Source organism: Anticarsia gemmatalis, chromosome 6 (assembly GCF_050436995.1).
Source record: "Anticarsia gemmatalis isolate Benzon Research Colony breed Stoneville strain chromosome 6, ilAntGemm2 primary, whole genome shotgun sequence".
Lineage (NCBI taxonomy): Eukaryota > Metazoa > Arthropoda > Insecta > Lepidoptera > Erebidae > Anticarsia > Anticarsia gemmatalis.
The window spans coordinates 11,953,745-11,979,005 of NC_134750.1; the positions used below are offsets into that span (position 1 = coordinate 11,953,745).

General features: G+C 36.1%; 2 protein-coding genes across 2 annotated transcripts; both read left to right on the forward strand.

The window, feature by feature from the left end:
- The first annotated feature begins 816 nt into the window (after positions 1 to 816).
- LOC142973768 (membrane alanyl aminopeptidase-like) lies at positions 817 to 12,270 on the forward strand. The gene is made up of 16 exons (XM_076115764.1): positions 817 to 919; positions 1,543 to 1,769; positions 3,570 to 3,844; positions 4,214 to 4,369; positions 4,807 to 5,130; positions 5,344 to 5,527; positions 5,832 to 6,073; positions 6,517 to 6,709; positions 7,838 to 8,018; positions 8,407 to 8,507; positions 8,907 to 9,086; positions 9,554 to 9,741; positions 10,242 to 10,409; positions 10,813 to 10,956; positions 11,525 to 11,603; positions 11,921 to 12,270. The coding sequence occupies exons 2-16, from the start codon at positions 1,551 to 1,553 to the stop codon at positions 12,149 to 12,151; spliced, it is 2,865 nt and encodes a 954-aa protein (XP_075971879.1). The 5' UTR covers positions 817 to 919; positions 1,543 to 1,550; the 3' UTR covers positions 12,152 to 12,270.
- Positions 12,271 to 14,515: 2,245 nt separating this feature from the next.
- LOC142973767 (membrane alanyl aminopeptidase-like) lies at positions 14,516 to 23,398 on the forward strand. Its single transcript, XM_076115763.1, has 16 exons — positions 14,516 to 14,645; positions 15,211 to 15,467; positions 15,850 to 16,130; positions 16,531 to 16,686; positions 16,872 to 17,192; positions 17,534 to 17,717; positions 18,057 to 18,298; positions 18,620 to 18,809; positions 19,032 to 19,218; positions 19,817 to 19,914; positions 20,286 to 20,465; positions 20,663 to 20,847; positions 21,233 to 21,400; positions 21,756 to 21,896; positions 22,309 to 22,393; positions 23,140 to 23,398. Exons 2-16 carry the CDS (start codon positions 15,213 to 15,215, stop codon positions 23,341 to 23,343), a joined length of 2,877 nt encoding a protein of 958 aa, XP_075971878.1. The 5' UTR covers positions 14,516 to 14,645; positions 15,211 to 15,212; the 3' UTR covers positions 23,344 to 23,398.
- Positions 23,399 to 25,261: the final 1,863 nt, after the last annotated feature.

A 25,261-nucleotide genomic window follows, 5' to 3' on the forward strand; every position in this document is an offset into this window, starting at 1 on the left:
AATATGAGTGTTCATAGTACTTAGAACATGTGGGGAGCAAAGTTTTATACCACATGGATACTATGATTTTTGTGATTTATTTTTTAAGGTACTGATCTCTAAGATTTTATGTTGCCATATTTGATCTTAGGCTTCCTCAAGGATTAGCGAACTCTGATGATTTTGTTACAGAACTAAAAATATTATTAGAAAGGCATACTGTAGAAGTTTAATGAACCTGTGAGTAAATGTGAATGAACTGATACATCTAGACAATACAAAAACTTAGTTCCTAGGTTTTTTAACTTTTTGAAAGAGAGGGCATCGATCGGTTTATCGTACATCGATCCTACAGTTTTTCTTAATGTTTTGAGTGCAATAACCGTGATTTTATGCCCAGTAAGTGCATTTTCACATTGATCAACGACGGATAGCGTTTTGTTATCACTACCATGTATTTATAAACATAGATCAAAGATAACTTTCTAGTTGCTTTCTTTTTTAAGAATACGATAAGGAGAACATACTTCTGTTTTGTATTTAAGTATACTATTATTACAATTAGAACTATCATCATTAGCTTTCTCTGTTGTATAGATCTTATCGGCCTGTTCATTAGAATACTTGAATTTATTACAATTTTGTTTTGTATTTTGTCCGTCAATAGGTCTTTACTCCATTCTTTCCTAAATTACATTAAATGCTCCATTACCCCAAATGTGTAATGAGTAATTTTTTTTCCATATCAATGCGATAAATAAATTATTATCTGTTGATTGTGCGGATATCTTTGGTTTTCAGCCGCATTTTTTGATAAACATTTACATCGAAAATATTAATGATAGGTACATTAAAGATAAGGTAATAATTAATGATAAATATATAATATGTTGACTATGAGCCTCTAGTCGTTGGTTTGGTACCGTCGGAGTCGGATTGGGTAAGTTCAAATTTAAAATCAACGATTTGCTCTACAATTTAAAAGTCTGTCTCAACCGGTTCGACATTTTTATCTTTATAAGCTTTTGATGGATTAATTTGATAAGCAGTTAGGTGGTTAGCAATATTGGTATTTTTCTTTACCATAAGAATGGTGCGTGGCAATATTAGTAACTTTTCAGACTATAATTGTTCGACTAACGCATATTAAAAAAAAATGTCCCTGTTTTTTTTCAATGGGAATACCAAAGATTCTACGATATGATAAAATCGAGATTATGTTTTCCTCATTTAAACCTTCAAGGGTATTCTCTTGATAAGGCTTTTTAGTGTTGCTAGAAAGATCTAGGTCAATCTAAGTTTGAAGAAACATAAAAAATGTGACTCAAAAAAAAAATATGCTATGTCTGTAAAAAAAAATACCCATGAAATACATTTTTATCATCGGATTTATAGAAGCTGGCGATATCTGATTGGGAATTTTAACTACAAATATAATACACGATATCACCGATAATTTGGAATTTGGAACGGAAGGGGGAGACCAGCAGATGGACACTCAAATAGGCTAAGAAAAATAAATTGTACATGAAATATATCAAGGATTTGTATTCATTTGTCTAGGTACCACCATGCTTCTCCCAGCGGTGTTTTGTCTCCTCATCGGGTCCCTCGTGGCCATCCCGCAGGAGGACTTCAGATCGAACTTGGAGTTCCTCGAATATGGCACCAATCTGGCTGAGCCGGCGTACCGCCTCGTCGACACCGTGTACCCTCACACCATGAACATAGAACTCGATGTGTACCTCAGTGAGAGCAGGTTCAACGGACTCGTTGCTATGGGTGTGGAAGTAAGTTGATTTAAATAGTTAAATGAAGTTTCTTAAAGTTTCTAAGCTCGGAAGTTTAAACTCAGAAGTTTCTAAGCTCAGAGTAGAATTTCTAGAAGGAAAAACCGCTTTGATATTTGGAAAAGAGTATTTGTACTGTCTTTGATGATACTTATCGTTAAATTTATGTTATCGATATTAATAAAAAAATATATAATAATAATTCAAATAAGAAATAAGGCCGTGCCTATTTTTTTTAATTATGGTCTTACCAAGCAGTAAGACAAATAAGGAGCTAAGGGCGCTCATAGCCCCATAGCATAAATAGGGGCTCCAACGGCAAGCCACATAAAAGTCTAAGGGCTCTTCCAAGGTTAATAATAATATATTTTGTAAGAAATAAAAAGCATAATAAAAAAATTCTTTACTTTACTATTAACGTCAGAAGTAATCAGACAACCACACCTATTTCAAAAATGCTGTTAAATTTTACAAGTACACGGGCACTTTAAAAGGTTATTTAACAATCCGCATAATAAAAAAAAACTGTAGGCATTTATCACTTTATAACGGTAACGATACTATTATCCGATAACTCGATCGTAATTATCGATTAGTTTATCGGATCGAGTGTCATAGTCATTATGCATGACAACGTCGGTTTTAGCGTCAATGACGTAGATTCATATCCGCGTGTATTAGTAGCTTATTTTGTACGGGGGAGCTCATGGCTTAGTTATCAACAGATCTCTGTGGTTAAGCTATGCTTGCCAAGGTTGTTCTGTGGATGGGTGACCATATTATAAATTCCGAGTTCTCTCCGTGTTTCGGGAGGCACGATAAATTGTGGGTCCCGGCTGTCATTTTCAAAGATCTTTGACAGTCGTTAACAGTAGTCAGAAGCTTGAGAGTCTGATGACCAGTCTTATCCAAGGGCGTTGTATTATATAAACTAAGTACCTGGGTTGTGGAGATCCGATAGGCAGTCGCTCTATGTAAAATACTAGTATCCAGCTGCATCCGGTAAGACGAGACTGAAAAGAAAATTGTAGCTTATTTTGTAATAGATCATGTTTTTTAACAGTTTTTCAGAACTGAGGTTTTGAATTTAGTCCGCCAACTTAGTGAAGAGCCTTGTATGCAAGGTTATCATAACTAGCGATGATATTCAAAATTTGTGTGCCCGCCGCAGTGACTTGGCTTATGCAACTGAAGATGGCCTGTTAGATTACAGATACTTTATTTTGGAAAAACTCGGAATTGTTAATTCAATCTATTATAAATTTCCATTTTGATATTAGAATATATAACTGAACACAGTTATCTTATCATAAAGTCTAGACGTAGATTTATTATTTTTTGGAAAAGCCTAGGCGATTTATAAGATACTAGTTTTGATCTAATTTTAACCAAATTCAAATGTGTTTGCTTTAATTATTCTAAATATTTTTTTGTTATCCGCCATGACTTTTTCTTTTTAAGGCCTGATATAGCGTTAACAAATACTGGGAATGACACAATATTTAAGTATTACCTTGCATCTCAAGTTTAGTTCTGTTAAAAATTCATAGGATTGCTTTGGTTTGGCAAAAATCAAACTCAGTTTCAGCACTTCTAAATGTCTATTTCATACATTTACATAGCAGAATGATACTCTGATACACTATAAACTGTGAAACTAGTCCTTAGAAAATCGTCTCACTTACTTACTCGTATTAAGGGAAAGGCGTGTTCACGTTAATTCCCGTATTCTATTGTACATTAACATGCAACCAGAGATGTTCATTGTTGCTTACCCAACATTTTTTTCTTATTTTCCAGGTCAGAGAGGCCGGTCTGACCCAGATCGTGTTCCACCAGAAGGTTGTCGCCATCGAAGGCGTGAACGTTGTCAACGCCAACAATGTACCTGTGTCCCTTCAATTTCCTACACCTTTCGAGACCGATGACTACTATGAACTCCTTAAAGTCAACTTTGCTAGTCCTATCCCCATTGGTAACTACACCATTTCTGTCCGCTATCTCGGTCAGATTAATGAGAACCCACTCGACCGTGGTTTCTACAAGGGATACTACTTCTTGAACAATCAGGAAAGGTGAGTTAGAATTAAAAAAGAAATGATATAATTCCCTTTGTGCGGTCTACCATATTGAAGAATTTACGTTGTCAATTTTGATTTTTATGTTGAATTTTGATGTAATTTTAAACTTTACTTTTCGTCTACTAGCCAAGATACGAAGTTAAATCCATATTTTTTCTGGTTTGACCTAATTTTCTCAGACATAATGCTCTTAAGCTTTTATTTTCTTTTACAAAACTGATAGTAACTTTAACTATTCTGTTCTTGTTCTGTTTGCCTTTATTTAACATTAAAGCTATATAGTTAAATACTGTCGGCTACGACTGTTTTAAAATAACGCTGGTTAGTTGTACAGATTTTTTAATTCATTTTGTTTTATTTTAGGGAATACGCCACTACGCAGTTCCAGCCCTACCACGCCAGGAAAGCTTTCCCATGCTTCGACGAGCCCATGTTCAAGTCACAGTATGTGATTGCCATCACCCGTGCCCGCACTCTCAGCCCCTCATACTCCAACATGGCTATCGCCCAAACCACTCTGTAAGTAAACTGTAATTTATCTTCTTTGTACTTAAAACTCTTCCATTACTGAGTGACTGATGGACAACGCACAGCTGAAACTACTGAGCGTAGAAAAAATTAGTATAAAGATTCCTTAGAAAGTATAGATGAGCACTAAGAAGGGATTTTTGAAAATTAATTCCAGGAAGGCGATGAAATTACAAGCGGGTCAAGCCGCGAGCGACAAGCTAGGAGAATATATGCTAATAACTACAGTACATATTTCTTCCAAGCTGATTTAAATTTAATGAATTTGACTTAAAAAAATTGGAGTACCTACTCGTTTCTTCTTTTAGTTAATTATTAAGAATAAATGTTTGTTCTCTATTAAAAAAAATGAATTGTGGATTACATAATGCCTTAATTTGAATCAACAATTCAGAAGCTCATCTAATTGTTTTGTTATTCTTAAACAGGGTTAGTGACACCCGTGTTCGTGAACTGTTCCACCCGACGCCCATTATCTCTGCCTACCTGGTCGCTTTCCACGTGAGTGACTTCGTTGAAACCGAACTCACCAGCACGGACGCTAGACCCTTCAAGATCATCTCCCGTCAAGGAGTCACTGACCAGCATGAGTATGCTGCCCACATCGGTCTCCAGATTACCCTTGAGTTGGACGACTTCTTCGGTATCCAATACCACGAGATGGGACAAGGAGTCTTGATGAAGAATGACCACATTGCTCTGCCCGACTTCCCTTCCGGTGCTATGGAAAACTGGGGAATGGTTAACTACAGGTAAGGAAACGATGAAGATGTTTTTTTTTGTCAAACAGAATATAAAACATGTTTTTAAGCCCCTAATATCGTTGATTTTAATAATTACAGTAATTAGTAGAACATAATATTATATGATGACTAAAATAACAAAACAAAAACAGGCATTAAATAATTAGTTTACCCTCTTTAGTAAATGGATATTTTGCATACAATATTATTTGTTTATTTAAGAGAGGCGTACCTTCTTTATGACGAGAAGAACACCAACTTGAACAATAAGATCTTCATCGCAACCATCATGGCTCATGAGCTCGGTCACAAATGGTTCGGAAACCTCGTCACCTGCTTCTGGTGGAGCAACCTTTGGCTGAACGAGTCTTTTGCTAGCTTCTTCGAATACTTCGGTGCTCACTGGGTAAGATTATTTTAGATTTAGTTGTTGTTTTTTTCCGAAATGAAGCTAGTGAGTAAAATATATTACCGAACACTATCCACAAATTAAGGCGATTTGCATTTTAGTTTGGAAATCTTGATGGCATTTGTAAGTTATAAACAATTTATACGATTAAATAAATGCTTGGTATTTTTAGTGCACAAAATTAAATATTAATGAGCATTTTTTATAATTAACAAATTGGATAGTCTCATTTCATGGAATGAGATACAATACAACGGTTTTAAAGAAAATACAAGAGTTAACATAATTTCTTTGTTTCCAGGCCGATCCTTCCCTTGAATTGGCTGATCAGTTCGTAGTAGACTACGTTCACAGCGCATTAACAGCTGATGCTTCCAGCGGCGCCACTCCCATGAACTGGGAAGACGTAGCCGACAATCCTTCAATCACTTCTCATTTCTCCACCACCAGCTACGCTAAAGGAGCTTCAGTTCTCAAGATGATGGAACACTTTGTCGGATTCAGGAACTTTAGAACTGCTCTCAGATACTACTTGAGAGATAAGTAAGTTTTTGAACTACATATTTGTTTAACTAATGACAGAATGAAATAATAACATTTATAATGTAATGATACATTTTTCTGATGTTATGATACATATTGAAGTACTTTTTTTTAAGTTTCGAAATTCAGCTGTTAGGGAATACATTTCTTTATACTCGAAAAAACCCTTTTGATTGAAACGTATTGTTGTGGTTAACCTAGACGTCTAATGCTGGATTATATTTTAATAACATGGATTACTGATGTGAAGTGGCTTACGACATTTTTTGGTTAGCCTTCGATATCCCACTTTCTGTTGAGCTAAGTTCTAAGATTTACATCTAATCATATCATAGAACTAGGCTGACTATTTGTAACGTATAAAAATGCATATAATAATATTTTTTCACTTTTCTCTTTCTTATAATGCATATTTAAAATAATGTGTTGTTTATCTTTTCTAGTGCCTACGAAATCGGTACTCCCAGTGACATGTACGCTGCGTTCAGACAAGCTGCTTCTGAGGACTTTGCCTTCCTCCGTGACTACCCCGGAGTAGACGTCGGTGCTGTGTTCGACAGCTGGGTCCAGAACCGCGGCGCTCCTGTCCTCAATGTTGAATTTAACACACAGACTGGTGTTATTTCCGTGTCTCAGGTTTGTTTAATATTCTTCTGTAGAAAATCGATAATCTCCAGAGTCTAGTTAAAAAGAAACTGTGATAAAGCTTATATTATATTTTATAAGTTTGAAATAAAAAGCTTGAACTTTATGATTAAGAATAGAAATTTGCTGGGAATTAAGTAAAACTATTTAGGTAAGTACATATATAAAATGTATGACAACAAACTCGCCTTCTATAAGGTTTGCTACACACATATTCGGCCCGTCACATTCGGTTCGGCATAATAACCGAACAACAAAGACGGCAAAACACGACTGTATTTAAACACCTGAGTTACTTTCGAGTATAACAGTCGGATGTTTTATAATAATATGTATGTAAGTATGTATGTATAAAAATTAGAAAATAGCATTCTAAAGAAAAAAAAACCTACAGATGTAGAGGTGAAGTTTGTATTCTTTTGATCAGGCCTTTAATTTATTAGTCTTAAACTTTATAAGTAGGTAATGCGTACATTTGACCTTGATAATATTTGGTACTGATTATCTACTGAACAACTAATTAACCTACCTACTTCTTTATCTCATTATATCTATTATCAATGCAGACGATAAGTTCGCTGTTTGTATTGATAAATGAAAATTTCGACACTTATACGTGACCTGTATCGCATTTTATTCGACTATTATCAAATTAATTATTTGGAATTCAAAAAAACAAGGCCCTATATGTTTTCTTTTCAAAAGTGTTTATCACCTACAACTACATCAGTAGCGCCATTCTCTACAGTCAGAACTATCCAGCATCGAATGTTTGATATTTAAAATGTACTGCAAAAATAGTTCCTGCGGCGCCCGCTAGAGGCGTTGATCAAATTTTCGTGCAAAATTTCTCGATAGCTAGCCGGTTGTAAAGAATCGTGCTACAGTTTATGTTATAAAATTTCTTTAAATACAAATTATAATAAATAATGCTCGTCCATATTACCGACTTCAAAAACTAGTAGTTATTTAATTTAAAAGTCTGAGGCTCTCATGAAATATCTCGTAGAAGACCCAGCAAATGACCATCAAAGGAGTTGTCTTGATATAACATAAACTTGTGACTTTTTAGAATGCGTAATCTCAATTTTACTTAACAGTAAATTTTTGTTTCAACAGCAACGCTACCAGCTGTCCGGCAACAGACCTGACACTCTCTGGAACATTCCTCTGACCTTCACCCACCAAGGAGCCATCAACTTCGCCAACACTAGACCCAGCTCTATCCTCACCACTAGAACTGCCACCATCCAGAGCGTGGCTGGAGATAACTGGGTGCTTTTCAACCTTGCTCAGTCTGGTAAGTTCCGATAGCAACTTCCAGTGAATTTTACTGGATTTTTAATCCTATAGTTAGAGAATTCATTTTTTATTGCTATCAACTATCGACAGGCAGCTGGGAATCGATATATTTTTTGTGCCAATAGTTCACTTTTTAATATGAAAGGACCCAAATATGCACCTATAGAAAAAAAACCCTTATTTGATTGAAATAATTTCGTTTTGGCAAGGTAGAGTACTCATACTATAACCCAAATTATGGTTTTCGATAAATCCCAAAGTACTAAATAAAGCTATGTCAAACTTATGTTTGCAGTTGAATGTTCCGCCGTCATGTAAATGTAATTTTTTACCATAAAATACCATACAATTAACGAGAGACTACATCAAGCAAATTATGATTATAGGTTTGTACCGCGTCAACTACGATGAAAGCAACTGGCAGAGGCTCGGCGCATACCTCAAGAGCAGCAACAGGGAACAAATTCACAAGTTGAACAGGGCTCAGGTAAATACAATTGAAATTTTGTAAACTTAATCGTATAGGTTGAAAGTAGACATTGTATAGACAGTTAAGTCCCAAAAGACAATAACCGCTCTCTGGAGGTACTATTACACAGTTCGGTCAAAGAATTAAAAATCATATTATGATTGTTTAATATTAGAACTTTAGCTGCTATATCGTTATACTTTTTATGTCAATACAAAGACACTGATAAACGCAATATTAGTTAGTCACAACACTATTGATTATTTGCATTGAATATCTCAGTAAAAGATTTCTATCAGTATCTGTCTCACGTGCTTTTTTTATACATCGGACGTAACAAGAGTAATTTCAAGAAACTACTCCTTATGAAATTTTAGCAAATTACGTATATGTATTAAAAATATTTATTTTCAACAGATCGTCAACGATCTCCTGTTCTTCATCCGCTCCAACGACGTGAACCATACAATTGCCTTCGACGTTTTGGACTTCTTGAGGAACGAGACTGATTACTACGTGTGGAACGGTGCTCTCACCCAACTTGACTGGATCCGCAGACGTTATGAGCACTTACCTTATGCCCACAGAGTTTTCTCCGTAAGTTAGATTTTTTTTGTTGGTATTTACATTTTGTCACTGCATTGTTTAAAAGTTTTCTGATGGGCTATTATGTATCTCAGCTGACTATTTGAAGGCTATACATTGTTTTTGCCCTTAGATTATAGTGACGCCAAAGTAGCAATATACTGAATAGTGACTATCAATTTGTCGTACAATAGTTGTAAACTGAGATACGTGATACGCACACAATTTATAATAGTACTAGCGGACCCGACAGACGTTGGCCTGTCTACACGTCTTTAATTTGAAAATTTTAAACATTCTCAGATCCCCTTGAACACACACGAAAAAATTCATCAAAATCGGTCCAGTCGCTTAAGAGAAGTTCAGTGACATACACACTTACAGAAGAATTATATATATAAAGATAGCAAATCTTTACAACAATTCACACAATTTCCATAAAATTTAAAACTTATGCATAATTTTTCATATTTATCCAGGCATACCTGTTGGAAATCATGGACACCGTGATCCGTCACCTCGGCTTCGAGGAACGCGCTACTGATTCCACTTCCACCATCCTGAACAGAATGCAGATCATGAACTACGCTTGCAATTTGGGTCACGCCGGCTGCGTGTTGGACGCCCAGAACAAATGGAGGCAATGGAGAGAAAATAACAGCAACTTGTAAGATAATTTTGATACTCTTTCATCTTAAAAATACTGGTTTGTTTGCAGAATTAATGTTTTATTTCGAAATATTACTGCGGTTGGAGTAGGAAAAGTTAGTTATCGGTTACAGTTTATCCATCTAAGTGCGACTCGTTAGGATTTACACATGAATTTCAACTTCTGTGGAAGCCTATTAAGAGGCTTACTTTAGCAACTTCTTATACTTTAGCAAGGGGAAACTTACTATCCTCGTGAAACTCTTTATGAAGATGTTGAAATATCAAGTTACCTTTGGTTCACCCCTAAACAGTGCTTTTCCGCTATTACGGACTAGCAAGAACCGACAAATTTTGATCAAATCTAATCAGCACCTCGATTGGGTGTCGGACAAATGTTTAAGTAGATTTTTAACATGTAACAGTTGATATTCGACTTTGAAAAAACGCGCTGTACGTTTTTACTACACCTAGTAGCAAGCCTTACAGACAATCATGGAATATTATTTTATACTACAGGGTGCCTGTGAACGCTCGTCGCTACGTCTACTGCATTGGTCTTCGTGAAGGTAATGCTGCCGACTACACCTTCCTGTTCAACCAGTACGAGTCCTCTGAGAACACTGCTGACATGGTCGTCATCCTCCGCGCTTTGGCCTGCACCAGGGACGAAACTTCACTCAATCAGTAAGTTAATCATTATCAAAACACACCTAATAAATAAATTAAACCGATTATTGTCCTACTGCTGGGAAAGGGTCTACCATGCTAGCCTAGTGCGAGTTTGAGACTTTGCACACCTTAAAGCACAATGAAAACATAAATCATGATTTTTTTATATTTTTCAACACTTTTACACAATTAATTAATTAAGTTAAATTATGTAAATAAATATTCTTAACTATATGTATGTACAAAAATAAAACGAAAACATTAAAAGTCAGTTTTTATTAAAATATTTTAGAGAAATACCGTTGAGACAGCGTGAGTTAGAGATAAAAGAGTCTTTGAAAACAAACTTTATTCACTTCATGAAACTGCAACATTCAACATATATTTTTCAAACTTATTTTTACCATTTTTTTTTCAGCTTCCTGCGCAATTCTATGGAAAACCGTAAGATCCGTATCCACGACCGCACGAACGCATGGAGCTTTGCCCTCCAAGGCAACCCGGAGAACCAGCCCCAAGTCCTGTCCTTCCTTTACAATAACTTCGCTCAAATCAGAGACGCGTAAGTATACACAATTCTGTTAAAAATATTATAAAATACCAATAAATTGTCGTTATCTTGTCAACGAAATATTTAATATTATCGCTAGTTAACTAGTGCGAGTTGGCAGCCTTTGAGAAGCAGCTGTGGTGAATAATGTTCACCACGCTATATCTGGTCTTATGGTTCAATTCCTACTCGTCACAAATATTTGTTCGAATCACAAATAGTAGTTTCTTTTTACTTTTTATAAGCTGTTTATTCGTAAAGATTCTATAAAGTAAATCTATATAAATAAAAATAAATCACCGAAATGCATGTACGCGCATAACTCTTGAACAACTTAACTAAATTGGTTAATTATTTTTTTAAATGTTTGCTACTGCCGGGACAAGATTTGTATGGGCTTGATGGGATTAAAATTCCTACGGGAATAGAATCAACGGGATGAAATGGTAATATATGTACCTGGACGAAGTCGGGCCAATCCGCTAGTATACAAATGTTTTTAGGTGCAGAAGACGTTATGATTAAAAATAAGAAGGTGTTTTTTGTACTGCTGGTAACAATAAAATATATTTTTTTGCAGGTACGGAGGTGAAGCTCGTCTTAACATTGTTATCAACGCCATTCCTGCCTTCTTGACCGACTTCGCTGTCATCCAACAGGTTTGTTACATTCAAACATAATAATATACTATGAAATATAGTTTTAACAATTACAGTCCCACGTCTGGGCTAAGATTTCCTTAGAATGAAGGAGTTTCTTGCTAGCTCGTCTCATATGGCTCTACCCCCTTTCCAAGCTAGTGGTAGATTCAGTAATTGAAACGACTATCATGTGTTAATATTTGACCTAAATTAATAAATGATTTGATTTTAGGGCCAACCAATGCGACTTCCACTTTTATTTATTCCAAAAGCTATATTTATATCTGTTGATCATGTAGAAAATGAGTTTGTAATAATTCTGTATTTTTTTGCAGTTCCAAAACTGGGTGTACCAGAACCAAATTGCCTTGCAAGGTTCCTTCCCCAACGGTGTGGCTGCAGTTAACGCTGCCATTAGCAATCTTCAATGGGGTAACGAGAATTCTGTTGAGATCTACAACTACCTCCTATCGAAAGTTACTGAGCCAGTACCAGGCGCTTCCACGACCTTCGTCGCTTCCTCCATTCTTCTTCTAGCAGCCACATTACTCCACCTGCTGCGTTAATTTATTTAATTTTAAGCTAAATAAATTAATATTTATATTAAGTGAAGTTCTTTTTGTGAATAAAATGTAGAAACAATTTCTATAGTTATTGTTGAATAATAAATATTTTTGTAAGTTTTCGTTTTTGGTTTTATTTTCCTAAAACATTATAAGGCTATGTCACGACTAAGAGCATGTTCAGATTCATTGTCCTGTACCGCTTGCAGTGAAAAATTGTATAGTTAAAGGTTTTTCAGGTGTTCACAGCAAAGCGGATTGTGCTAAACAAACCAATTTACCTATAGATGTCCTACCCAAGCGGCAGTTACTAGAAAAGTAATCGCTTCAAGAATTCCCTAGAACCATATACAAACTAATAGGGTAAAGAATTGAGCAATCTACAACTCCTGCTACCTGGATATGTAATGATATGTAAGCTATTCTCCGATCTCCATAGGACACGTTCCAACTGGGTACTGTTGTTGTCAACGAAGATGTCAGTCGTTAAGCCATGTGACCTTTGGGTGACTTGAACAACTTTACAACTATGTTGATACTCACAAAAATCTTCATAATCGAATATTAATTATATTATTCTTAGTGGAATACTATAATTATATACTTTAATTATATAGTACAAACACTGTACATCATCAGCCTAGTTCCAATTGTGTTGAAGTCGGTCTCCAGTCTCACTAGATGCGCCTGAATGCGTGTGTATGTAAATGTATTTTATATGAAGTGGCTGCTTATCGGACCACGAAAACATACCTACATGTACACACTATAAAAAGATAAAAGAAAATAGTAAATAATATGTAAAGAAAACGAGAGTCGGTAAGGACCCATGTATGTTATTCTACATAATAATATGTCACACAAAAACAAATGAATTCCGACACACATTCATGTTCCACCCGACGAGTGTTCGTGATTCTCTAATATTATCGAGTATCAACAATCGGCTAGTTTTCAAGAAATTTTACATGAAATCTGGCGCCAATTTTTATCACATTATGAATCGCGATTGTATCTACTTGATGGATGTCGATAGGGTTCTTGTGAAGTTGTATTATTTTTGAAGAAAACAGCAACGGCCCTTTTCTTTTTTTTTTTTTACTTGGTTAAAATGAAATTGCATGAAATTGCATCCCCAACGCCCGGGGGAGCGCTGGGGTATGTGGGGCTTTCCGAACCAGAAGGGCAAGGCCTACCCACTAAACCACCAAGGTGTTGCCTCCTCGCCGCTTAGTGCCGAGGCCACGGGAACGCCCTGCGGACGCAATATGGGGTAACGAGGAGAAGTTCTTCAGCCCCGACATCCAACAATATGAACAGCCCTATACACATACAAGCTAGATCAGACACGACTTTTTCCGCGCATAAAGGCTGGCAGGACATCCAATATTTCGTGTCGGTACCAACACAAAATCTTTTTCCGACAAGTGTGAAAAGCTTTATATAAATTAATTAATGTTCTGCGACTTAATCATCTGATTATAGTCTGCAGCCTGCAGACTATAAGTGGGAACGAGCTCGTAGCTGACGGACATTGATTAACAAGTATTAGGAAAATTACTAAATCCTGAGCTAAAGTATGCCCAAAACTGTGTACCACATTGCCTATACGGAGCCTGACAGTCAAAACAGCGCTAATTTCTTTTAAATTACTCCAACAAAAAATTTTCTAGGTATATTTCATGGAATTAATATTTGTGTTACTACGGCTTACCAGTTTCCAATATGTCATCTACTAAAAAATCCTGCATAAAGCTATCATATACAGATAAATACATGTATGCAATACATTTAATTTTAACGTTATGTGTAGGTCTAAACTGGCTAAACGAGCTATTAAGATGCTAAAGAGTTCTGTTTTCTTGAATGCCTTTTCAATGCTTGCCAAATGAGACCTTCAATAAAATTGGGAGAATTGTCGAGAAGCTGAAACAAAAAGTCTATATCTACAGTCGATATTGTCGAGTATTGAAAACTTAACATTTAAAACGTACTGCTAAAAAAGTTTTTACGACGCTCATCAGAGGCGCTGATCAGATTATCATAGTTCGGTAGTTGAAAGTAGTTAAGAATCGAGCTACAGTAACGCAATTCTTTACAGTCGGTTCTGTCGAGTATCAAGAGTTTAAAATTTAGAATGTACTGCCAAAATAGTTCCTACGGAACACGTTGGAGGCGCCGATCGGATTTTCGTGCAAAAATTCTCAATAGCTGGACGGTTGTCGGTATTTGATAGTGGCAGAGAATCGAACTACAGATCTCTTACTAATCTTTTGCTTCTGATACTTGAGCTATAATTCTAAGAATTAAATTTATTTTTATGACTCTGATTACCACCAGTATTGGCAGTCATTTATTTGTCATGCAATAAAATTGATTATCCGGAACGATATGATAAACTGTATCAAAAAATAATACCTCCAAACTTATCGTGGTCATAAGTATAAAACTCATATTATCGCAATCGGTATTGTGTAAAGGACATTTTTGTTATCAGGTCGGTGAATTTCATTATATTTTGTACATTTTAATTTATTCTTTATAATCCTGTTTTCAATTGATTGGATTTTTCAATCCATTTTAATTCGTTTGACAGTTATTTTGATTAATTTCGTTGTTTTTATGCTTTTAATCTGCTGCATTGCAATTAGATTACTTAGCATTAATGAGCTAAGACCAAAATTATTCCTTAAATGACTTCATTATCAAGATTTAGATGAATAAATAGTATAAATGATTCATTATTATTCTATGCGTATACGCGTCTCTTCTGGAGACAAAACTGACTCACTGACGAACATCAAAATCTGCTAAAAATGATTAGATTTTTAGACCCTAAGTGGCGCTGTGGTTAAGGTCGCCACGCCGCTACCGTTAAGTTGGGTTCGGTTTCCACTCGGAACAAATATTTCAGCGATCCACAGATAGTTGTTTCGGGTCTGGTTGTGCTTTGTGTCCGTTATATGTATGTTTGTAAAGTTCCCTCGACATAAGAGCAATTTTTTATGCACGAGTTGTCTTCAAAACCAAAAATATACTCATTTATACTGTGTCCTTTACAGGAATGTCCAAAATTTTCATCAGTGCCTTGAGCTTTATGCTCTTGGCCTCCGCCATAGCTGACCATCCTTTGTCTTGGTACAGGGATATGGAAGAAGCTACCATAGATGATGAGTCATATGCACGAAGTACCGAAACAGCGTACAGACTACCCGAGAACGTGGTACCTTTAGAATTTGACATTTACATCGATCTGTATTTTGCTGAGAGAACTGAAAAGCCTTTCAGTTATGAAGGCAGAGAGAATATCATTATTCAGGTAAGTTTCTGTAGACCACTTTACTTGGGTTAATCTTGAATAATACGTGGTAATGTCACCCCAGCATTTAAAACGATAAGAATCATCCAGTCTCATTTGAGGTCAAATCACTAGACACTTTTAACCGTTCTTATCTCGAACTATACAGATATGACACAATATTCTTCAAATCTTTCTTCTAAATGTTTGTTGTTTTTATTTTATTACTACTTTGATTTGTCTTCCTCTGATTCGTTAAGTAGGGTTGGCTCAGCATATTTTTTACTCTATTCTTCTCTATCAACCACAACTCTACCTTAGTACCTTTCATATCCATATCCTCTTAGACATCTCATTATACCAATTAATTAAGCAAAATCAAATATCTTTCTTCAATTTCCAGGCCGTTGAAGATGGCGTAACACAGATAGTTTTACACGCTAACGTGGACAGCATCAATATAGTCTCAGTGTTCGACGACACAGGAGCTCCTGTAAGACTCAATCCTCTTCAGCCATTCGAAACAGAACCATTATACCATTTCTTAAAGATCAATTTAGCACAGAGTTTGACCAAAGATGCTAAGTACACACTGTACATTGATTATTCCGGTACTATGAATGAAGGTCCCATGAAACGTGGTATTTGGAGGGGATGGTATGAAGATGGCAATGGCACTGAGAGGTAAGTTCGACGTCAATTCACGATTTCAAAATAAAATACAGCAAGAAATCTTTCTCAGGAAAGTCGTTTTGCATTAGCTCTATATTTTTGCTTGCGTCACATAAGAGAGAATGCGTTATAATTTTCCGCGTTTTTGTAACATTTCTCGTTGCTACTCCGCTCCTATTGGTCGTAGCGTGAAAGACTTTAGGCTAAATATCAGCCTATAGCCTTCCTCGATAGATAGGCTATCTAACACTGAAATAATTTTTCAAATCGGATCAGTAGTTCCTGAGATTAGCGCGTTCAAGCAAACAAAACTCTTCAGCTTTATAATTTTAGTATAGATTCACACAAGCTTCAAACCAAGAATCAAGTTCATGATTGTACATCTACATAACAGTTTATCATATTTTTTAAGGATATACGCCACAACCCACTTCCAGCCTTACAACGCCAGACAAGCCTTCCCTTGTTGGGACGAGCCTTTGTTCAAATCTGTATTCAAGATTCATCTGACCAAGCCTGCTTCCTACTCCGGAACTTTCTCCAACACCAGACTTGGAAGCTCAACCACGTATGTATATTAAAAAAATATATTTTACGAAACTAAATCGTGATTTGTATTTTTCAAACATTTGCTGTTTTACACCGGAAACTTTTTATCTGATGATACATTGTGATAGCAGAATAGATACAGCTAAAAATAGAACATTACACAATTTTGTTGTAATACATTTTTACGTGTCTTTGTTTTTTTAGGCTACCAAATAACAGGGTAAGAGATGACTTCCTCGAAACTCCTAAGATGTCTGCGTACCTGGTCACCTTCCTCGTCAGTGAGACTTTCCAATCAATTGCTGAAGACCTTTCCTACACTCCTCCAATCAGGATTATCGGTCGGTCCAACACTGCTGGCATGGCTGACCATGCTTTGAACCTTGCCGTCAAAATGACAGATTTCTTTGATGAATACTTCGGAATTCCGTACGCGTCGCTCCATCCAAATCTACTTAATGATCACATTTCTTCTCCTGATTGGGCGTCTGCTGGAACTGAAAATTGGGGAATGGTTAGTTACAGGTAAGATATTGTACTTCTTCTTATTCTTTATATCGTATGGTGGTGTAGTGGTCAACCTAGTGTCAAAGTTGTAAAAGCCGCCCGAAGATCTTAAACGTGGGTTAACAACTGATATCATAATAGACAAAAACCGGGACTGACTTTTATCGTGCCCTCCGAAGCAAGGAGACGCCCATTTCAAATACCACTATACGTTCGCCCATCTTTAGAATGGCCGCTGCTTGCTTAACCCACAGATCGTTTACCGGCCGATGAGCGCAAATGGCTATGAATTGATAATGTACTTAAAAAAAGGTGTTTTATAAATCTTAAGTTTTACGACGAGGAAAATTGCTTTTCAGAGAATTGTATCTCATCCTCGACCCTAATGAGACCATCATGTCTATTGAGCACTACGCTGCGACTCTAGTTTCTCATGAGCTGGCACACAAGTGGTTCGGCAACCTCATCACCTGCTTCTGGTGGAGTAACACTTGGATCAACGAAGGTTATGCCAGCTATTTTGGTTATATCGCCACCAATCAGGTAACGGATTCTTATACGTAATATTAGATAGGATATACTAAGTCACAAAAAAATAAATCAATTTTATAATTATATTTTCTGCATAGCATGATCAGACTTAGAATTTTAGTAACCTTTATTCAGGAAAAGAGACGAAACATTTGCCTTCCTTATCGGAAAGTATCAAGTTAGTACATCATAGAACGTCTATAGTATGGAAGTTTCAAATTTAATTACTTTGTTCAAAAGGTTAACATTATTATCTTATTTCATAATCTCGAGGTTTGAAACAATCTTTTAGTTTCCATAACAATGCAAAAATAAACACAATATATAATCATTAATTTCTCCATTTACCAGATGTTCCCCGAATATGAATTGGACGATCATTTCAACACGCGCTACCTCCAGACTTCATTAGCATTTGACTCCGGTGTCAACACTGTACCTTTGAACCATCCATATGTCAACACACCAGCGCAGGTTACAGGCCATTTTGGCACCATCAGCTACTCTAAAGCTGCAGCGTTCCTCAGAATGACAGCCAACATCATTTCCTTGGAAACCTTCAGGAAATCTTGCAAATACTTTTTGGAAAACAAGTATGTTGAATCTTGTTATTATTTAAACTTAGACTTTGAAATTAATTAACTCAACTTTTTCACGTATTAGTTTATATCGGCTATATGATTAGCCAGAATCAGAACTTTTGACAACGCTAAAACCGGAAACTTTAAATAACAACACTAACTGGAATCTCAGTGACTCAAAAAACCTGGTCGTTGACAGTAAAATTAAAACAATTTGGTCATGAAACTTCACTACAGATAATTGAAAAGAAGAAAATAGTAGTATAGTTATAGATAAGTTTATTATCTTTTTTATTAAAGTTTTAGTTTTTAAAACAATTTGTATATTTTCAGCGCATATGAACCTACAGATCAACACGATCTTCTGGCAGCCTTTAACCAGGCTATTAATGAAGATCAAAGCCTGTCCGCTTATTCAAACTTTGTCTTTGCTGAGTACTACAGAATGTGGGTCAATGAACCCGGTTATCCTTTACTAAATGTTGTTATTGATCATTCTACTGGAAACATTGAACTTTCTCAGGTATTCTTTTTATAATCTGATTTAATCACAAATAATGTTTTGTCAGATACAATTTTTTGTTTAGTAGTAATTATGTCATCCTGGCTGAAACCTTTTTGGTAATATCTGTATTAACTAGCCATTTACGCAAGGGATTAAAAATTTTGTCCACTTTTAAATCGCTTGCAAGAAAATGATTACCATATTTTTATTAGCTATAAATATCACTTATCTCTTTTTTAGCGACGGTTCTTCTTAAATGCTCCGGGCGTATCTACGGACCAAATTTTCCCAATTCCGATCACGTATTCAACAAAAAGGAATCCTAACTTCACCAATTTGAGACCTGTTCGTATGATGACGTTCAGAACGGATACTTTAAACAAAGACGCTGGTGAAGAATGGGTTATCTTCAATAATTTGCAGCAAGGTAATGTACAAAAATTACATTTATTTCGAGGTGCTAAGGTCACTTTTTTTTTACGACAAAAATATTTAAGTGCTATAAAAATTTTTAATGGTCCTTTTTTGAGTAACGCAGAAATTGCTTAACTTGTTTTTGGATTCCGTACCCAAAGGGTAAAACGGGACCCTGTTACTGAGCCTCGGCTGTCTGTCTATTTGCCTCCAGGCTGTATCTCATAAACCGTGATAGCTAGAATGCTGAAATTTTCACAAATGATGTATTTCCGTTGCCGCTATAATAACAAATACTAAAAATTAAAAAATATATATTAGGGGTGTCGCCGTACTATAAACGTGCCTTTTTTTGTATATCATGGAATCCGTCCCATAATATACGAAAAAAGGCCCGTCACCCTGCGTGCGCGAGTCCGAGTCGCACTACGCCGGCTTTTTTAATAACTAGCTGACCCGCGCAAATTCGCTTGCGGAATATTTTCCCCGTTTTTGTTTGTTAGCGCGTTAAAACAAACAGACAAACAAACAAACTCTTCAGCTTTATAATATTAGTATAGATTAGTATAGAAATATTATGATGTGGTTAACCGGGTCTTGTCTTCTTCCAGGTCACTATAGAGTAAACTACGACGATACTACGTGGCGTTTGATCGCTGAAGCTTTATTGAATACGCCAGATGAAATCCATTACTTGAGCCGAGGACAGGTAAACTTATTATAAGTAACTAACATTTAAAATGTTGAATATAAGTAATATTATTTATAAATATCAATATTATTATGAATTATGAAACAAAAGCTTTAGAGAGAGTTAAATTTGTCTCTATTGCTGAATTTCCTAAGCATCAATTATTATAAGAATATCAAAGGTGCCATATGAGGATTATCTACTCGTATATAATTTTTAAATATGTTTGTAACTGTTGGGACTAGGTATGTATGGGATCGATGGGATCAAAATTCCCACGGGAAAGGAATCAACAGGATATAATTGTACTATAACCGGCCGAAGCCGGATCAGTCCGCTAGAATATTTTAAAAATTACGACAGATTTTATGAATAAACCTTTATTTTAGATCGTGGACGATGTGTTTGCCTTGATGAGGTCCGACAGAATGTCCTACAGCTTCGGGTTTAATATTCTAAGGTTCTTGGAAAAAGAGAGCAACTTCCACGTATGGGACCCCGCAATCAGCGGCTTGACTTGGCTGAGGAACAGACTCAGGCATATGCCTGCAAAACAAGCTGAATTTGACGTAAGTTATGCAATGCAATAATGCAAAAATGCATATAATTTTATAATACTTGCTGTCGTTTTAAATGTTAACCTAGTTTTATATAAATACATTGTCATTAGGACATAATTATAAATTGTATCACATATGCATTTTTTTTTGGAAAAGTCAACGTTTTTAAATATCACATTATTAAGTCAACAATATTTCTTTTGTAGAATTTCGTCTTAGGTCAAATGGAGCACGCTATAACTACCCTGGGCTTCGAGCCTGCAGCCGGTGAAACACCTACCACCACTATGGCGAGACAGAGCATCCTTCAGTTCGCTTGTACCTTGGGACATGTTAGGTGTATCCAAGACTCTTGGGACAGATTCGTTGACTGGAGAGATAATAGTAATCCGTGAGTTGACAATGAATTTTGAGATATAAGTAGCAAAGATGTAAATTAGATTAATAAAACAGGTAAAAGAACGAACTTACTGACACACGCAGTTCCGCTCTCGTTCAGCTTTTTCCAGAATTTTTAGCTTCGTGAGTTTATTTCAGTAATTTCAGGCAGATGGTTGGTTCCTGAAAACAGACAACAAACAAATCATAGAGCTAGTTTTTGAGAACTAAAACTTTTGTTTTGAATTAAGTACTTTGCGTGAGATAAGAAGAAAAAATAACGATATAAATATTGCACTCCAAAATAAGTTTGAGTTGCGAAAGTTTGAATGCCTTATGCTGTTGAAAATAATAATTTGTGTTCTTAATACAATAATAAAATTATTAATTTATCACAGTGTCAACTCTCGCGTCCGCCGCAACGTCTACATGACCGCAATGAGGGAAGGAGACCAAAATGATTTCCAATTCCTGCTGAACCGCTACAGAGAGTCTAACTTCGCGAACGACCAACTCGAAATGCTCAGAGGAATGGGAGCTTCCACCAACCCTGAACTATTGACCAGGTTTTTATTACTTATTTACTTTATATTACAAAAACTACGTGACTGAACCTTCCTAATTATTATGATCTCAGTGGGTTTTCAACAGTTCCTTAAAAAAATACCACTCCGCTTGATTAACGTGGAAGACGGACAAGAAGTAATATTTCTCTCACTCTGGGAGAACACCTGTAAATGATTGAGTAATACTTCTTTTAACACGCATTTCTTACTATTGGATATGTCTATGTGTCTATGTTTACATCTTTTTGTAACCGATGTGAGCTGCAACGTACTAAAAAGCTGATTTCCTTGAAGAATAATACAAAGCTCCAATAGAATCTTCAAAAGAATTGAGTTCATATTCTATTCTTTTCAGATACCTTTCGTTGACCTTGACAAAAGAAGTAAGGTCCCACGATAAGCTGAACTCATTCAACTACGCTCTTCTCGGCAACAAGGAGAATGCGATAACTGTATTACAGTTTGTCAAGAACAATATCGACCAAATCAGAGTAGCGTAAGTACAAATCTTTATTTTACTTTTACTTTGTCCTAGGTCAAGATTTTTCAAAGATCGAAAGTGCTTCAGATGCCCTCCAAAATATGGGAGGTTTAGTTCAAATATCGTGTAGCGAAAAGTGCACGCTTGTACATTTTTGAGGCAATGAAATTCACTAGTTTGTTCAATCGATAGCAGTCGTCTAGGTGGTCGCTACGCTTTTACCATTGCGTCGGTAAGTAATGGGTTCAAATCATTCACGGAGCAATAATTACAGCAATAAACACAAATAGTCGTTTCGGGTCTGGTTGTACTTTGTGTCCGTTGTTTGTTTGTTTGAGTAAGTCCCTGCAACACAAGAGCAATTCTTAGTGCGGGAGTTGTCTATTTAAGAAAGAAGTTTATAATATTTCGTATTTGTTTTGTTCAGGTATGTTGAAGATTCTCCGGCGAGACCAGTCCACAATGCTCTATCGAACCTCGCTACATACTTGGATGAACCAGAACTTGTTGAAGTAAGTACTTTTAGAAAGAATAAACTCCCTAAACGGGAAATTAGATTTAATTGTATTGTATAAATGTGTGGATTCTCATTGCGTTTTCGCTAGCTAAATTTAATTTTATATGGCACACAAATATTTTACAACCTGGATTATCTCATAAAAACTATTTTTACACATAAGTGGACCATCTCGCAGGGAATATTTGTTTAATATGAAGTTATGTCAAATACTATTCTCCGATCGTATTTCCTCGACACTAACAACTATGCGCAAAACTATATTATGGATAGTATATAGTAGATCTACAGATAGTCTATAACAGGAAATTACCAGTATTATCGATTATATTATCTAACCAAAGCAAAGATATACATACATACAATTATCTTTAAATTGTATAACACTAATCAGGTTTTGCCACTTAGATGTTTTCCTCCACTGTGCTACTATACTATGCTACACTATCGCTATTAGTAGAGAGTCCTGGCATGCTCGATTTTTCTAGATTAAAATCCATAATTGTGTGTATTTCTTAAATAAATTAACTACATCGACCGGCCACCACCTGATAAAAAGTCCAGCGGTTCACTGAATTTATAAAACTTTAAGTTTTGTGTACTCCCGCTAGCCGCACCTTGTGCATAACACTCTTTACTAAGTTATTGGACTATGATATATCTAGACTATGATCATTACATGACTATGAAAGTAATGATATTTTTCCGTAACGTTATTTTAACTGTTATTTTCCTTTACAGTACGAAGAATGGCTGCGGTCTACTCAAACTTCTTCTTTGCAATACGCTACAGCAATTTCGTCCATCAACTCTGCTCGGAACAATATGGCGTGGGGCACGGCCAATGCTGACGTCATCTTATCCGCTATCAGGTCCAGTGCTGCCACCACTGCGGCTTCGATAGCCATGCTGGTCACCATGGCTGGCTTCGTCATGTTGGCTTGATTGGTTGAAGATGTACATATTTATTTTTAGAAATACATTGTTTTGTATATTTTGATCGTTTTGTTTTAATTGTATTGTTATTATCTTCGTCTGAATATAGGCCACTAGACTATAACGAAATATGAAAAAAAATGTTGTAGTATTTATGTGTATTTTTTTTTAAAGACTTACAAACATACAAACAACGAACACAAACACCACTTTTTGAGTCCACCACGCTGGCCAAATTAGTGGGGGTTGTGGATTTTGCATGCCCTCATTAAATGAATTAAACAAATTTTAGGCATGTAAGGTTTTTTCACGATGTTTTCCTTCACCGTTAGAACAAGTGATAATTATTTTTATTACACACGTAACTTCAAAAAGTCATTGGTGTGATGCCTCGGGTTCGAACTATTTAATCGTTATTAATGAACTCATACTGAACTTTTTACCCTAGGACATCTTTATCGGACGAAGTCGCGGGGAGTCAGCATTAAGTGGAAACATATCACTTGGATGTTCTTTTCTTAATCAATTTTGATAGTAATGGTGAATATTTATACCTATATCTATATCAAGGTGTCCATCTTTGATTTTATCTGTTTATAGCATCAAGTGTGTAATGTAACGATAGATAAGAACATAGTTTAGTAATCAGTCACTTTGAAAGCCGAAATATTGCATGTTTTTACAAAAAAATACATTTAAAAACATACATGCATGACTTCACGTCTGTTATGCCTAAAGTTATTGGCATAAGTGTATGAAATACGCCCTTGTTTTGCCATTTATAATGTTAGTTCCATGTAATAGGGGGCAAGGTACTGCGAGCCACCTTAAGAATACCAAGCTCGCTATCAAATTGCGGACTGCTAATCCAGGTGGATGTATATTTGTTACTCCTTAACCAGAAAACGAAGGGAAGGATTTTAATGAAATTTGGTACACTGATACCTTCTTACCCCAGGATTTTTTTTCACACGGTCGAAGTCGTGGGCAGAACTTAGTATCTGATAAAGAAGTGACAAATTGCGGATGGTTTGTTTGACAAGCGGTGTGAATAGGCTGCTTAAATTAGTCAACACATTAAAATAGCTAGTTATTGATTGATTTTCAGATAAAACGACATTCTGATTCTAATTCCTAATAAAATAAAAGATGGTATGTACTGATGGCAATCAGTTTAATTAAATATTACTCATGGCTAATTTTATTCAAAATGTATTTCAATACACATTTTAAAATAAAACCTGTTGTCTGTTCGCGATAAATTCGAATCTATTTTTTTTGTAGGATTTATTTAAGTATAATTTATTGAAGATTAGCTAACCCGCGCTGCTCCACTCACGCTTTCTCGTTTTGATTTAATTCCGAGCATTTTCATTTTTATTCCCCTTTTACATCTTCTCTGGACTTCCACAATTAATTCAAGACCACAATTAGCCAAATCGGTCCAGCCGTTCACGAGTTTTAGCGAGACTAACGAACAGCAACTCATTTTTACATATATACGAGTGGATTAGAAAATAATGGGTTAAAATGTAATTGTTGGCAATCTAAATGTTGATTAGTACTTCGAGATTGAACATGTATATGTAGAAGGCCTGCTTCTAAAAACTTTAACAAACTAATGTCGCACAGACGTGGAAGACCCAAACGGAGATAGGGCCAGGCCACACGGTGCGGTACGGCTCCGGTGCGGCGCCTGTGCGGTGCCGCAACGGTTTCCTACATATAAAAATGTATGGTATGCCATACGGTACGTCCGGCATCGCTCCGGCGCCGCACCGCAGGCGCACCGGACAACGGCGCGAGGCAGACGAGGCGGGGAGGGGTGCAAGCAGTGTGATGCCGCAGCGGCGCCGCCGCGCCGCTCAGTGGTTTATACGGCGTATAGGCAAGAGTAATAATAGCAGCAACACACGTCTTTTTCGAT

Excerpts from the sequence above, each read along its gene's own strand:
- LOC142973768 (XM_076115764.1), top strand. The coding sequence starts at position 1,551 with ATGCTTCTCCCAGCGGTGTTTTGTCTCCTCATCGGGTCCCTCGTGGCC. Across the intron at positions 3,845-4,213 it reads TTCTTGAACAATCAGGAAAG|GGAATACGCCACTACGCAGT; the intron begins GTGAGTTAGAAT and ends GTTTTATTTTAG. Across the intron at positions 9,742-10,241 it reads AGAGAAAATAACAGCAACTT|GGTGCCTGTGAACGCTCGTC; the intron begins GTAAGATAATTT and ends TTTATACTACAG.
- LOC142973767 (XM_076115763.1), top strand. The coding sequence starts at position 15,213 with ATGTCCAAAATTTTCATCAGTGCCTTGAGCTTTATGCTCTTGGCCTCC. Across the intron at positions 19,219-19,816 it reads CTTCAATAATTTGCAGCAAG|GTCACTATAGAGTAAACTAC; the intron begins GTAATGTACAAA and ends GTCTTCTTCCAG. Across the intron at positions 19,915-20,285 it reads ATTACTTGAGCCGAGGACAG|ATCGTGGACGATGTGTTTGC; the intron begins GTAAACTTATTA and ends CCTTTATTTTAG.